At 39.5% G+C, this 15,898-nt stretch overlaps 1 protein-coding gene across 9 annotated transcripts in view; it reads right to left on the reverse strand.

Moving 5' to 3' along the window:
• The window catches only part of Ptprm (protein tyrosine phosphatase receptor type M), an 819,218-nt gene that overhangs the window by 153,274 nt on the left and 650,046 nt on the right, over positions 1–15,898 (reverse strand). For 4 of the 9 annotated variants that reach the window (XM_047526251.1, XM_047526249.1, XM_047526246.1 and 1 more), the window contains 4 exons: positions 14,517–14,591; positions 14,263–14,289; positions 10,496–10,507; positions 9,584–9,771 (listed from right to left, as the gene is read on the reverse strand). In XM_047526251.1, the coding sequence (XP_047382207.1) occupies positions 9,584–9,771; positions 10,496–10,507; positions 14,263–14,289; positions 14,517–14,591 (302 nt within the window). The remainder of the gene's footprint in view (positions 1–9,583; positions 9,772–10,495; positions 10,508–14,262; positions 14,290–14,516; positions 14,592–15,898) is intronic. The other 5 variants (XM_047526252.1, XM_047526250.1, XM_047526245.1 and 2 more) reach the window with 2 other exon arrangements.

Genomic DNA, 15,898 nt, shown 5'->3' on the forward strand with positions numbered 1-15,898 from the left:
CCAAGTTTCCTTCAAAAGAAGAGTCTGAAAGCCCCAAAGCATGTCTCACTCTCAAAGGACTACACTATTTCCTGAGAGTGTACATACTGCTCTATTGCTTTTTTACTGAATAAATCTCTGCTGGTACTTTATGCTGTTATGCGTTCTGAAATTCTTTTCTGGAATGAACATCAAGAGCATGCCCAGGTTGAGTTGAGGTCCCCTTTGTTCCTTTGGAGGGACCCCTCAGACCCTATCTGGTGACAAGATGTATGGGATTTTTTAAAGAACAAGCAATTCTCTACAGGATACCAACTAAGTGTCCTATAATTCAGTTCAAGTCTTCCACTACCTATCTGAAGGCAAGGGTCAGATCCCACAGGTTGAGTCATTCCCATAAGACTGCCTCCACCTTCTGGCACCAATTGCAAATAGCAGGTTGTTATCTATACTTTGAACTGGCTACCAAGCAGGGTTCTCATGACTCCCTCTTTACATTTGATCAATTTGCTAGGGTGGCTCAAAAAGGATATTACAAAGAATAAATGTATGGGGAGATGCACAGGGCAAAGCAGGGAGCGGGTGAGGGATTCAGAGGCATCTCTAGGCTCACCAACCCTGAAGCACCTTCAGGTATTCAATAACCCAGCAGGTTATCAAATCTTATTGCTCAAGAATTTTTATACAGCTTAATCTGCACATGTCTCCCATTCCCCTTTCCTGGAGGTTAGTGGGTAAGGGGGAAAGTCCCAATCAGTGCTTCATTTTTCTGCAGACTGGCCTTACCCTGAGGCTAAGGACTCAACCCTAAATCACCTCTTTAACATAAATTTAGGTTTTATGGAAAAAGGCTCATTATAAATAACAGACACCATGTCACTCAGGAAATCACTGGTTTCTGGAGCTCTACCACAGGAACCACAGACAAAGACCAAATCAAATATATTTCATATTACATACTATAAAGGTAAGTAAGAAATTTAAAGCACATGTGGATTAAAATTATTTATCCTAATATTTTAAAACATATGGCTGGCATCAATAAGCAGAATGATCAGACTCAAATAATCCTGTTAATACTTAACTTTTAAAAATGATATTGGTTAGGTTTCAAGTTGGTCAGCACAGTTTTAAAGTTTTTCTGACTGGATGCTCCTAACTCCCTCCATCCTATGTATAATCTGTATAATCTAGAGCTTGTTTAAACCTTTTTTAAAAAACTTTTTTTGGCTCTGAAGATCAAGCTCAGGGATATGTGCATGCTAGGCACACATTCTACCACTGAGCTACACCACCAGCCTCTGATATTTAAAAAAATTTTTTGGTACCAGGGATTGAATCCAGGGGTGCTCAACCACTGAATCACATCCCTAGCCCTCCTGCCTCCCATTCCTTTTGACACAGGGTCTCGCTAAGTTGCTTAGGGCCTCACTAAGTTGCTGAGACTGGCTTTGAATTTGCAATTATCCTGCCTCAGCCTCCTGAGTTGCTGGGAACAGAGGTGTACACCATCACACCAGTCTGTATTTTTTTAATAGTTGCCAAAATAAAAGGAAAATTGTGTGTGGCCGAAGCAACACTGAAGGAGCTTTTCAATTGGAGTTGGGAGGCCATGAAGCCAGAAGGATGTCTGTAGGACTCTAGCTGCTGCCTGTGATGGGAACTCAGGTCACCTCCATCCTTTGACTGAAGGCATCTGGAACAACCAGAACAAGACTATTATTCTGCTCCCAGAGGTTCAAGATATATATCAAGAGATTATGAGACTCTTGTTTTATTGACATTTCCATTCTGTTTATATTTCCTTTTCTTTGTCTTATCTTGGTATATAGCCCCTACCCCTTTCTCAACATTCAATAACCCATAGAAGCTCCCATACTCCCTGCCTTGGTTGGATCACTGACTCAGAGCTATCTGAACCTGTGTCTCTTGAAATGCAGTTCCTAAGAGCTCCAAAATGTCCCTTTTACATGTGAATTGAGTTTGGATTGATCAGCAACTCTATCCATCTAGAGGTGTTTGATCAGCAAATACAAAATTACCTTATATTTAGCAGTGTTTGTCACATATCTACCAAATAAATTTCTTTACGTGTTACCTGCTGTATTACCATACTGTCTACTAAAGGAGGGAATAGTTGTTTCTGACTGGGACAGCTTTGGGGGAAGGTCATACCTGGGTTGGGTCTGAAGGGATCTGGCAAGTGAAAAAGGAGGTGGAAGTGACTCTATGGAGAGGCCACCCCTCTAGGCAGTACAGCCTTGAGTCAGGAGGTGCTTGGAGTATGGGAGATGGTGAATCTCTGAGAACAACTTGAGCCCAGGGTACATAATGGAAAGTAGTTTCCTTTAAAAGAAAGCCTGAAATACAAGCTGAAGTTGTTATCATGAAAAGCCAAGTACACTGTGCAGAGTTTCTCATTTTGGGAAAGGTCTTACAAAGAAAACTGGTTGTAAGATGGAGGACAGGTCTGAGAGGGAGGAATAAGTGGAGGGACTCCTATAATAGTGCAGGTAAGTGATAAGGGCCAAGCAGTGGCATAGGAGATGAAGGGAAGGGACTGAAACATGGTGGGAAAGGAAGTAGTTAATACTTGTGACCTACTGGTATGAAGGTGAGGAAGAGGGAGAGACAATTGACAACTGTGAAAAACCTAACTCGACCTTGTTCATGGGTGGCAACATCACTAAATTAATCAAAGGCATGATAGGTGCCAGAGATACATAAGGTCCTCAAATGCTGGGACACAGGCAGTCCCTTCAGGGCCAGGATTTCTGCAAAAACCACTGTGGCTAATGGTATCTGACATTAAAAGCATGTTAACAAGTGGGAGAATTGCTTCACTTCTCTCAGGTTAGAAAAGAAAATTCTAATAACCAGTTTCAAAACAGAAACCAGACAGTTGCCTACAAGTGTTTCAAACAAATCGAAAGAAGTCAACTGCCATGGACTGTCATCAGAGGGAGGACAGAGAGCTGCAGGAAATATCAATCTGTAACCTAATTCTCTGAAGTCTGAGCTTGTACATGATGTCATCGGATGCAAGGGCAAAAGGAGACGGGATGAAAAATCAGGGAGTGTGGAAGGAGCCCCGAAAGGCAGCAAGACAAAGTGGAGCAGGTGACTAAAACAGACACTTTTAGATTGGTTCTTTAAAAAAAATAAACCAAGAATTCATGGTCAAACCATTCTCTCCATTGCATTATTTAAAAACATGCAGTAATGGCTGTCTATTAAGAAGGTATACATAAGCACATACACCTGACTTGCCCAACGAGCCTGAAGCAATCTCAAAATTTCAGAGAGAAGGTTTTATCATTTTCTCATGGACCTGGCTCACCATCACCATAATAATTACAGGAAAAAAGATGTGAAAACATCACTTGGCTGCTGTAGCCATCGGAGGAGCAGCTGCTGTGATTCTTAATGCATTTCCAGTGCCTGCCAAAGCCTCCCCTTGCCCCTCACTCCCATCCTTAGCTTTCAATGGTTTTGTTTTGTGTGTTTTGTATCCTATGGGATAGAAAATAACCTGCATTGATGGTGGCAATTGATGGACTCAGCTGGTGCCTCAGAATATGAAATGGGAACTGAAAGACACATCTGAGAAAAGTGTGGGCTGGAGGTGAGGGGCCCCCTGGGTGCCTCCCACTGGTGATGATGTGCAGAACCACCTGGTGGTGAGCCATGTGGGCCGTGATTCTAGCTGAGTCTCACCAAGTGCTTTTTTATTCCACCTGCCCTTGTATCTGTTTTTAAAAACCCAAAAAAGAGTCTGCAATGCACTCATCCTAACTTATCTAGAAGTATGGGCAACTCTCTTTCTCTACTGGTCAATCCTTTGCCAGAATAAGACAGGCTATTGGTACTGGCTATCCAAGGATCTGCAGCCTGTCTTCCCTTGCTAAGGGCCTTTCCCATCCAAGGGTATCTGAAAGTAAGAGCCAGAACTCTGCAGAGAGCAGACCAGTGGGTTTATTTGTTTATTTATTTTTTGGTAGGATATGCTGTCTTTTCTTGATGTAGGAGGCAAACAAATAAAAACAGTGAGATGTTGGATGGCAGGTGTGACATTTTAATGATAAACCTTTCTGGGGTTGCCAGAACGTTGTCCAATGTAGACAAAGGCATCACATAAAACAGTGTGCTTGCATTTAACAAATTCAGTTGTTTTACTTAGAAAATGGCAAAGTCTAGGGTGGGGGAGAAATATATAACCCTCACATTTATAAAAGACCTGTAAAGACCTATAAGGAGATAACATGTTTAAAGAGAATTCAGGTTCCTCAGAAAAATTCATATTCTGTGCTGGAGCCTGAAGATTCTGACATAATGTCTTCAATACCCCATTTGAAACTGAGTGAAAAAAAACAGAGTTCAATTATAAAATTAATTACTAGTGTCTGTGCCCTGGAGAGACACAAAAGAAAAGTAGGAGGACTATGAATACTGCTATTATGAACACATTTAGATAGATGGATACAAACATATGTTTTGGAAGAGCTAGACATAGAGTTACTTTGGTTTCCAATAAGTTTTAACTCTAATAATTGGCAAATAAGTTTTCATGCTCCATAAGGATATTGATTATTAGCTAATGAAATAGACATGCCTGTGTCTTTTCAGGAAGTTCTGTCTTAAAGGAGTTTACAGTTGCTATCTTGCTTTATCTTAATTTGACAGAGTAGCTCAAGTTCTTTGTGAACAGCAAGGCTGTTTGCCTAATTAAAATTGATGTCTTTCTGCTTTGATCCCCAAAAGAATTTAGGATCAGTTAAAAGATGGAGGAGTAAACAAGGCCCTCTGGGGACCACAGAGGGGGAGCAATTCACTCACCAACCACACAGCCACCACTGTCTTGTCCCTGACTCAGTATGGAACAACTTGTAGCTCTAATGCTTCTAAGGTAAGAAGGACAGAAAGGGGCCTAGTACCCACATGTCCAGCACAGGGACTATAGGTTCAGGGCAGAGCTACAGGGTTGTGACAAATCTCCCTTTTCAACTCCAGGCCATAACAGGCCAAGAAGTCTGGAGGGCAGGTTGGCTGAGATCTGCACTGTCCCCCTGGAGTGCAGCTATGTCCTTTCTTCATTACTGGAGACTTGCCCACAGGGGGTTAGCGCGGACTGCCCTTTGCTTGTCAGGAGAAAGAACTGGCTTCTCTCTTGCAACAACATAAACAAACCTGCCCTTTCCACTGGGTCTTTCTCCTGAGATTCCTGAACCTCTCTCTGCTGACAACATGCCATTTTCTGTTCAATTCAGCATGTTTACTTCTTTATTGTGATTCATGTCTGAGTTTCTTTTGAATCAAATTATTGTGTCTCCCTGGTGAGATGTGCCATATGACTATCTTGTTAGAATAAAATCAAATAAAAAATTTGCACTGAGGGCAGCTCCATCTCATCCCCACCACATGTTTCCCTCTTGTTTGGATAAACTTCTGTAGGCTACTTGATCAGTAATGAAGCTTTCCAGTGTTTAGGCCAATTTTCAGACACTGCTGTCATGGAAAAGATAAAGAAGAATTGGTTGGAATAGGGTCAACAGAGAGAAAGTCACTATTTCAAAAGTATTGCTCCAAATGGATGGCTGGTTTTCCCAATATACATGGATTGAAGAAATGTGGAAAAACCAAATGGGTGATTACACTAGTCACAACAGGGACTCAAGCCATTCTTTATCTTTTATCCCCAGAGACACTTCAGTGCTAAAGTTAATCACTGCTTCAAGTCTGGAGGCCAAGCAATCCAGAACATTTTCGAACAGAGACAAAGCAATGTAATTCCCATTATTCCTTTTCAATACATATATTTTCCTTCTCTCTTTTACCTTTTTGAAATATTGGTTATGACCTTTCAAGCAATTCCTGTGTGCCCTGTATAAATATTTGTGAATTAAGCTGTTCATACTAAAAGATCTCCATTTATGTGCACAAGTTAGATTCATGCTGAGTCTTTCTTTTCCTCTCATTGCTTCCAGCATGACTTCAAACTTTATGTGTGTGATGCATATGACCTTCAGGATAGAAGCCCAGACTTTCCAGGTCTCTCACCTCTTTCTGTGACTCAGGTGTAGAGAACTGCTGTCTTTCCCCCAGGGCACCCCATTTTCCTATTTTTCATCTATGTGGAAGGCTGCCCCTCTTACACTTTCTCAAGGCCAACTTTCACTTATCCCTCAAAGAAAAGTCCTCTTTGCTCTATGTTGGCAGAGGTATCACCCACTGGCCTTTAAGGTCCCCCTGAACATGTGTGTATGTGGGGGTGGATTTTGACCAGATGCACTATAGTCGATACCTTGCTGCTTCCCTTGCACTGTGAGCTCTCTGAGGACAGAGAGGTACAGCTCTACAGCTCTCCCCTATATCTCTGGCACTGAGTGCAGTGCACAATTTATTACATTAAATCCCACTTTGCCAAAGACATCAATGCAATCATTTTTTAAAGGAGATTCTGCTGTCTATAGTTACACTATTTCTTAGCACTTCTCTAACTTAGAAAACACTATTGTAGCAATAAAAGGGAAAGTGTTTATTTTTAAAATACTTCTTTTCTCAAGTTTTAAATTCTTAACCCACAGAATCAAACCTACTTATTTATTTTCAAGTTACTTCTTAATGGGAACTTTTGGTGATATATGATACACGGTAAGCAAATGAATCCTACAGATAGAGCAAATGAGAGTGAACAGCTCAAGTTATCAGGCTGTTATATGCAAGAGGTGACAGAAATGGACTGAAACTTAATAAAATACAATTTCCCCATGAAGAACAGGCTGCGAACTTCCTCTCTTAGATCTCATTGTAAGTTTAGCATTTTTTTTGCACTAGGTAAAATTTCAAATGAATGCTTACTATATGCTGGGTACAGTTCTAGCACTTTTGACATATTATATGATTTAATCCTCATAGCCAACTTATGAGGTTGATGCTGTAATTATTCTATTTTACAGACTGAAGAAACTGAGGCCTACAGAGGTTGGATAACTTGACCAAGGTCACACAGCTAATGAGAGTTAAGTTTGAACACATTACTCTGGCACCCAACCTTGTGTCCTGAGCTCTTCATGTGTGATCTTTGAGATGACCCACTGAGTGGCAGAGTCTCACTCTGCCAGGTTGGCACCCACTGATCCTGACTCTGGGCTGCATTCATGGAAAGAATGCATACTTTACAGCATGACTGAAAGAGGCCTGTTTTGTTAGAGGTTTAAAATCTAACTGAACTTAAAAATAACAACAGCAACAACAACAACAACAACAAACCAAAAACCAACTGTTGGAAGATTTTCCAGATTCATACTAGTATAAAAAGTACCTGGGGGTAGAGAAAATACAGTAAGAGTAATTACAGAATGGGATCTTTTATGCACTGTCAATTCCCTGAAGCTTAGCTTTGCCTTCATAAAGATCTGGGCACAAATCTTATGTAATTCAATAACACACGCAGACAAAGGTAGTGAGAGCTAGGATTCCAGGTTTGGTTGTGACAGATACTACTTAAGAGTTTTCTGCTTCTTCCTCTGGCCACTGCCCAGGTTTCCTTACCTACCATCTTAGTTCCTTGGTCCTGTATATTCTGCCCTACCACAGTCCTCCCACCAAGAACATCCCATAGGAGGGCAGTTTTGGGGGCAAGGGACAGAACTATACAATTATTCCTAACACAGTTTTCCATTTCGTATTCTCCCCAAAGCACCTTCTCATTTGTTCCTGCTTCCTTCTCTAGTGTATGTTAATTCTTTCCCTTCCCTTTTCTTTCCTTCTTTTTATTTTTAAGCTGATAATGCATTTGGAGTTAAGACTAATTACCATTAACTGTCCTCTCTGGTCACTGAATTGGGAGGATGAGAAAATTTTTTTTAAAAAATGCAATTACTAATATGACACTTAATTGGGGGGTATAACATCTTTTAATGTATTTACAGTCATAATATCCTTATGAGTGTATGATACTTCTGTTTGCACCTATAAACCAAATGTCTTCAGGGGATCTGAATGGGAAATAATTTTTTTGCATACACTGAAATATGCATTGTCTGAAGTTTGTTATAGAAGCTGCAAGATAGCTATTTTTAAATAGTCCATGCAAAATTGGACTCAGGCTCTTTTATGAATGTTATTTGATTCTGTAACTAATCCCTTTCACATTAACATCTTTAATAAACATTTGAGCAACATCTGCATTCAGAATATTGGATAGAACTAAGACATCATCTCTATTCATTAGGCTTATATTTTCTCAATAACCTAATTTTGTCTTTCATAAGATATTAATGCTTTGGAAGTCTTACTCTTAATCCTATTAATTCCTAAGCTAGCCTTTGAAAGTGTATGAGGCGATATGCAAAAAGCAGTCAATTTCACTGAATTATACATTGAACTGCTAAAGGTAAATCTAAGAAGTCAGGATTGCTAAAATGCAGAACTTTATCTGAAAATACATTCTGGACTGAAACCAAATCCTGGAGCATGATTTGGTTTGGGTGTTTTAGGCTTTTTGGTCTACTGGACTGAGGTCACTGGCAACTTACCAGGATGCACACAGTAGTCGGGGAAAATGTGTCTATTTGTCTGCTTTGGATCACAGACCTACTCTTAGAAGAGTGGCAGTGGCTCACCAGCACCAGGGCCATGTGCAATGGATCTTTGATAAGCAAACTTGGAAAGAGTTCAATCCAAGGCAAGGCAGGATCTGGGGCATGCCATGAGGAATCATGAGTGTGCCCACAAGAGGAGACGGAGAAGTTTGAAACTTACAGGCTCTAAAGGTAGCAGGAGCTGATTTAAAAATAAACACAGGTAAGCTGTTTCCTAAATATGAGCTAGTTAGTGCGACTGGGGAGCAGAAACACATTCTAAGATATAAAAATGCACAAATTTATATAATTGTATCTTAAGTAAGAATCAATGACTATAAATGAATTTAAATATAAACAAATAAACCAACTTTCCTGTCCTACTTTCACCACACCCACACATACACACCCACTCAATCTATAGCATACTTGATTCAGAATTGAAGTTTAGTAATTCTCCTCAGTTCTTGAATGTCTTTCCAAAAGAATTCACAAATGGTAGAGGCTATGAAAGGTGTGAGCCCTACATTTTATATACAGTAGAAGAATATCACTGTTCCCAGAAATGCCCTGACAGCTGTCCACACCAGAGCTCTGGACAATAGCATGTTCTTTGGGCTAGCAGGACAATAGCAATTGTCATGGCACGACAATAGCCAGGTCCGTTACTACAGGCTGATCTCCACAACTGACATCATTGGTTGGTTGATAATTGCTTTAAGTGCACAGTTTCTTCCTGAGATAACTTCTACAGAATTAGGATTTAACATCATTCTTAATTATAGGAAAAGCCAAGGAAGGTGATCAAGAAAAGGGAGGGGAAGAGAGCCTGGTAGACCTGTTTTCATTTCATGTTTATGAGGAAGAAGGTAAAGGGTGAAGTGTTTTTCCTTTTCTATTGAATGCTTGCAAACTTGTTAACCAGTCTCATACTCAGCTGGAAAAGGATCCCTAGATAAACTACCTGCTCCCTCTGTGGATTGCTGGAGGCTCTGTAAGCACAGTACCTAGCTCATGCTCACCTCGTATTCCTCCTTGAAGCCATAGCCCTCAGCACACTTCATCTGGGTGATGTGTTGAAGAAGGTCTGCCACCCGGATGGCAGGGTGAAGCTGCCCCGTCTGGTAGGGCACATCAGCCGCTTCTCGCTTCTTGTAAGTGTGTGACTGCACCAGGCTGCTGGTATCGCTGGCCATCGTGTGGGTCTCATCTAGGAAAAGCAGGTCAGGGAGAAATGAGGGCAAACCAGCAGGTTAAGTCAGGGTCACTGAGAATGCTACAAAGCTGGCTGCTGACATCCCCTGAACCTATGGCTGCAGTAATCCCTAGGATGGCTCAGCCATAAAAGAAAAGTTAAATGTTTAGAAATTTAAATGGAGTTGGCAATACTAATAGGAATGAGGCAGAAATCTTTGCTTTTACAAAGCAGTCCAAACGATATATTGCATTTACACAGTTCATTAGTAAGAGTCTTTTTGACCTTTTGGTGCTAAGGTGTGTAGAAGTTTCAATCTGAAACTTTAGCAAGACCTGGTGCAAAACCAGTCTTGTAGTTTTTCAAACATTAGTCACCTAGTTTGTATGATGAAATAAATAAACTCTGTACAAATGTTCTGTGAGCAAAATAAAAGTGCACAAAATGGTGTGGCTTAGAAAGCTAGCAATGGGAATGGGGAAATGCATAAAATCAAAGAATTGTGGAAAAAAGAAAAAGGGAACCTGATTTGGGGACATTTAGATGAGTCTCTTTGCATGCTCCAGTATCAGAAAGCTTGACAAAATACTGTGGTCCAACACATCACACATGGAATGTTCTACAATAGCACACATGCAGGCCAGCGCAGGGCAGCACAGCTGGCTTGGTCAGATCTACAGTAAGACACACACTCCCACTCCCTCCGCAACTTTTCCATGGGGCGAATGGGGGAACTTACCATTGATTGGCACTTTTAAGAAGATACATATCAGGAGAAAAAAAGGAGGAGAAAAAGGAAACAGGGCATAAGCGATAGTACTATGTGAATAATTACAGGTAGTTTTTATTTTGTGCTTTAATTTTCCAGTTAGGTTTTCTATTTAGAGGTGGTCAGAGGGCAAAGCCTCAATTTTCCCACCATGTTAGGATGGAGGTGTTTAATTTAAGCACTCAATAACAAAAAGGAGGTTAAAATTAGTATCATAATTGCTTTTTATCCCCCATGAACCAAGTAAAGACTAAATAAGGCTTATTTGTATTCAACACATTTTCTCACTTAAATTTCTTGAGCAAGTCAACCAAATTGTACTACAGAATTAATGTCAAAATTTGGTCCAATAAGCCTAAAGAGGCTCTGTTTTAATGGACAACTACTAGTAAATTAGATTAATGAACTGCAGAAATAGTAGCTATTAAAAAATGTCTGAGGCAGGAAAGTGCTCCTCGATTAAAAATTTCATATTCCACAGGTTAACTCATTATGATGCTGAATCCCTTTAGCTGTTATGTGATTGAAGATGGTTTTTCTCAAAGTATATTGCTATGGTCATATACAAGAATAATAGTACACCAAAACTGATTTCAGGTATAAAGCAATAAAACATGAGAGGAGTTATGTTCAATGTTTGAAAATTACCAGATTATTTATCAATAGGGAATTCAGCTAAGTCATTTTTCATTTATTTTCATTTTTTGAACTGAGGTTGGGCTCCAATGGAAATGTAGCCCTCGGGCACTTGGGGAGCTGGTCCTGTGCTGAAACCTCACTTCTCTCTGCATTGCAAAGCACCTGGGGATGCATGGCATGGAAGTGGCACACAAGAGTGTAGCTATGTTGCTGTTGCTGAAATGGCACCTGGATCACTACAAGGTGGCTAAAGACACAAAGACAAAATAAAAAAAGGGTGGTAAGTTGATTTCATGATTTTTTTTTTTTGTCATTTGGATTTGCTTTGAAATTTAGCAATGCATGTTCCCACTTTAACAGTCACAAATACACCTTGAAATTTCCACATGGGATTTGCTTGTTGGCAACTGCCATGCTGTATCAATTGGGATACAGCATCCCTGCTGAAGTACTGAATTCATTGGGCTTTTAGTTCCTCCAGCAGGAAGTTCTGTATGTTATACTAAAATAAATGAAGCATTAATTAGTTTCCCCTCTGTGCTGCTCTTGTTCTCTTAGGTTTGTACCTTGTGGGATGGACATAATTAATTTGCCCTTCACTGTGGGTTAAACTTCTAAACTTCATCTACATGACTTAGGCCTTTCAAGTGGATGTACCAGCAACCTAGCAATGCTCTGACCCCAGGTAATCTTGAAGTTCTGAATTCAGAGAGTTACAAGCACTGTCACTGTTGTATATAATCATCCTGTGCTAGATGATGACACCTTGGTCTCATTACTAGTGTGGAACAAGTTTTAAAGTATTTAAACACTACCCCAACCTCTTCTTGGAAAAGACTGCTATTACGGTGTATGCATAGGTTGAAGTGGGAAGAGAAGTTTTCCTGTGATGAATCTGATGGGAAACCAGGTCATCTCTCCCATTGGAAATTCTTGATTCCACCACAATGAATGACTAGTCAGTTTCCTCTGACTTAAACAATCTATTATTACTGATAAAAGATATCAATTGTCATTAATTTTCTTTATTGTTAAAAAATTGCCACAATAATATTTTAAATTAAAAATAATGCCTTACAGGGGGAAACTGAAATAAAGCTTCTTATTAACAGTTCCAAAGGCTAAGAACTGAAAATTAATTCTACCTGTATTCTCTAATAAATTATTTTGAAGATTTAGTAAATCAGTAGAAAAATATTGATCTGAAATGAATACTATATTTTTGAGATGGGGAAGGTTCTATCTATCATCCATTACTCTATTTACATTTATAAACAAATGAGGTACAGACATAATTAAACTCTATATTAGAGTTTTAAGTGATAACCTCACCAATTCTTATCAAGCAATATAGAGATTCACAACTGCATCAGATACACAGGGTAAGGAACATGGTTCCCAAAACCATCATTTATGACTCTGGCACCTTCATGAGCTGTACTTGTGGACATTTATCTGTTGATAATAACTGACTTATTTTTCACGGTGTGCATCTTTTTGTGTGACCTGAATTGTCTGTTAACGTGATTTTTGGGATAGAAGCCTAACCAACTTTAAAAGATGTCATTAGTGTTCATAATAATAGTGACTTTAGAAAAATGATATTTGTTTAATAAGCTTATCTTAATCCTGCTGTGAAATCTGAACACTTTCATCCTTCTGACAATACATGTGTCAGCCCTCCCTACTCAAAGATCCCCCAGGGTCAGAACATCTACTGGAGGAACCCGGGAATGAATGCCACTGCACACAAAGAAATCGCAAATCTTCGCCTATCCAATGATTTTGCAAATGTCATTTGCATGTAGATTACATTGTTCTGGGTGCCAAAGATTAGTCAGTGCCCCTCACTTGTGAAAAGAATAAAAATGAAGCCTTTCCCCCTTTATACTTGGAATTAAAATGTATATGTGAGGGAGGAGGGAGTTGGGAGCATTATTAGCTCTTGAATGATACAAAACTATAAAATTCGGTTTTATTCTTAAGTATGCCTCAGTTCAGTTTTTTCCCCCAGGCAACAAACTTTCTTAAGCCCAGAGAACAATAAGGAAAATAAAATTACCCTCTATCTAGAAATCATAAAACTTAGAGGAAAGAGAAGCACAGGGGGGAAAATTATGTTGCAGAGATATAAAGAACATTAGGAAGAGGAAGTTGGACAACTGAGGATGGAAGTCTTGCTACAGTGAATTGTTATATACCTGGAAGCCGTTTTTGTTGTGCTCCTTTCCGGTAAGGTTAGTAGTAGAAAGAGAACACAGCCGGGACACACTTGGGTTATTTATGCGTCTCAAAGGCAACAGCAGCCCATGCGTGTTGGGTTATCACAGTCAGGGAATGCCATTTCTCCTCACCCTTCTTACATTGCACAAATGGGACTTTTTTCCTGTAACCCCCTGCTGAGAATATTTCATACTTTAAATGCATTCTGCCCTACTGGGCTAACATTTGAGTTCATTTCTAGTGACATCTGACACATAATAAACCACTTGATTACAAAGTGCCATCCTGTCATTTTCAAGTTCAAAACATTAGCTCCTTTGAAATTCCACTGTGTGACAGACACTTTGGGATACTGGGGGTGCCCTGGGCGAATAGGTAGGGGGCCCAGACTCAACTGTGATCATTGTTCTGCATACCACTGGGCATAATTAGAAAAATGCTATTTTTTGCAATTGACATATTTAGTGCTGAGTGATAACTGAAAATAACGAGGAGCTATTTTCACTTTTATGATGACTATCACATTGGACAAGATTCAGCTCTTGGAAGTAAACAGCTGAGTGATGACACATTGTTTTTTTCCCCTGGGATAAGAACTAAAGTTAAATTCTGAACACAGAAAGGGAGGATATTGGAGCTGGGAGTGTTCATTTAAACCTTTTCATATCATCCCCAACATACATGCAGCAAACCCTTCTTGACAATGCAGACGGATTAGACAAAATCTTTATCATTTACCCCCACCCCCACCCCATCCTGTGTCCTGCTTCTAATCACTGCACCAAAAAGAGTTAAAACTTCAATCTGCTCCAGAGTGGCCACTGACTTTCTCAATTACTCCTGCAATGTACTGTGGTAAAGGGAAATATTCTCACCTAAAATTGCAGTTGGCACAAATGGGTCTGTCATACATCGTAAGCAGGTCAATGCAGAGAAAGTAAAAAGAGAAAGAACAGTAAATGATTGATGAAAGGTCCCCCCAAATTCCCCCATGAAAGCCACAGAAAGCCTTGGGTTACAACACATCCAACAGAGTGAGCTCTAAAGCACCGCATGGCACCATGGGAGGCTAACGGATTCTGGTTGCCAAGGGGCCATGAAGAGATGAGAGGATGAAAGGATCTGTTACCTGGGTAATAGGAAGTAGGCACCGATGTGCTCAGTGTGTTTGTTTTCATTGTAAAGGATGATGGTGATGACACAGCTGTCAATAAAGGAAAAAAAAATGAAAGGCTGGTCAGAGGCTGCAGAATCGTGAGACTTCAGACACCATGCTCCCAGATTCACTCAGGTCCACATGGCAAATGCCATCATCCCCAGGTGTCTTTGAGTAGTTATTTGTCCTCTCAGAGAACAAACAGGGTTTCATTACATAAAGACTTTTCTTACCCCACAGCCCAATAGATAAATACAACAGACTTCAATTTAAATTCCAGCTTTTCTTCTAAGTCTGCCATTGTATGATGTATACATTCATAACTAAAAGCATGGAAATGAGTCTACGCATGGTTTCTGGGAATGCCAGTATTTTTGCAGTTCGCTATTTCCTGTTCTTCCTTACATTTTAGAAATGGGGTGAACTTTCCATATTGCCATGATTTGATTTATGAAAGATAAAGCTGATGTGCGCCATATTTAAGGTGAAAGATGTGTGCCTCCATATTGTTTTTTTAAATCCTTATAAAAATACTTGTATTCCTTTAAACTATTCTTTTAAAACATTCAATCCTATCACACCTTCTCCTCTCTAGTATTAAATGAGAAAGTCAATCCAATCCAATTTATCCAATTACAGTAAAAATGGCCAGTTCCTAATTTTAAGATAGGATGTCAACTCTCTTCAATATCTTCCCTGATTCATGATAATAAAACATAAATTTCATAAACATATAACAATTAGTATGATTAAGTTGGTTAAGCATAACTACCATGTACATACTCCTCTGATGTACTTACTTACATGATTTATTTGGTGCCAAGTGCTGAACCAGGACACTAATACCCAATTACATCATTATATTTATGAGAAGTGCTACAAATTCCTGTGGACACTGTGTGTTATAATTATTCTGATGACATATTAACATATTTCAGCTCTCAGGGCAGTTTCAATATGACAGTGCCTTTACCTGTGTTTATATTTTAAAGGGCTGAATTAGTAAGTGATGGAACAAAGAACAGAACTCAGGCTGCCTGTCATTTATATGGTATTTCTCTAAAGTAGAGAAGGATAACATATGTAAATTATGTTTGTGGTAAACATTCTTTACCTAGAAAAGAGAACAATTGATGAAAACAAGAACCAAAATAACTGTGTACTTACAAACTATACCAGGGTTAGTGAGAGTAATATCTCTTTAATACCAGCAGACAGTTTTACATGGTTGGCAAAAATGTGCAAAACAGATATGAAATAATGTTTATTTTTGTCTTCTTAAAACAAGGGAATATAAAATACGTTTGTCTTTTAATATACAAGTTAAACCATTCCCAAGTATGTTCTCCTTTTGT

The sequence above is a fragment of the Sciurus carolinensis genome, chromosome 15 (assembly GCF_902686445.1).
Source record: "Sciurus carolinensis chromosome 15, mSciCar1.2, whole genome shotgun sequence".
In the NCBI taxonomy this organism is placed as follows: Eukaryota; Metazoa; Chordata; class Mammalia; order Rodentia; family Sciuridae; genus Sciurus; species Sciurus carolinensis.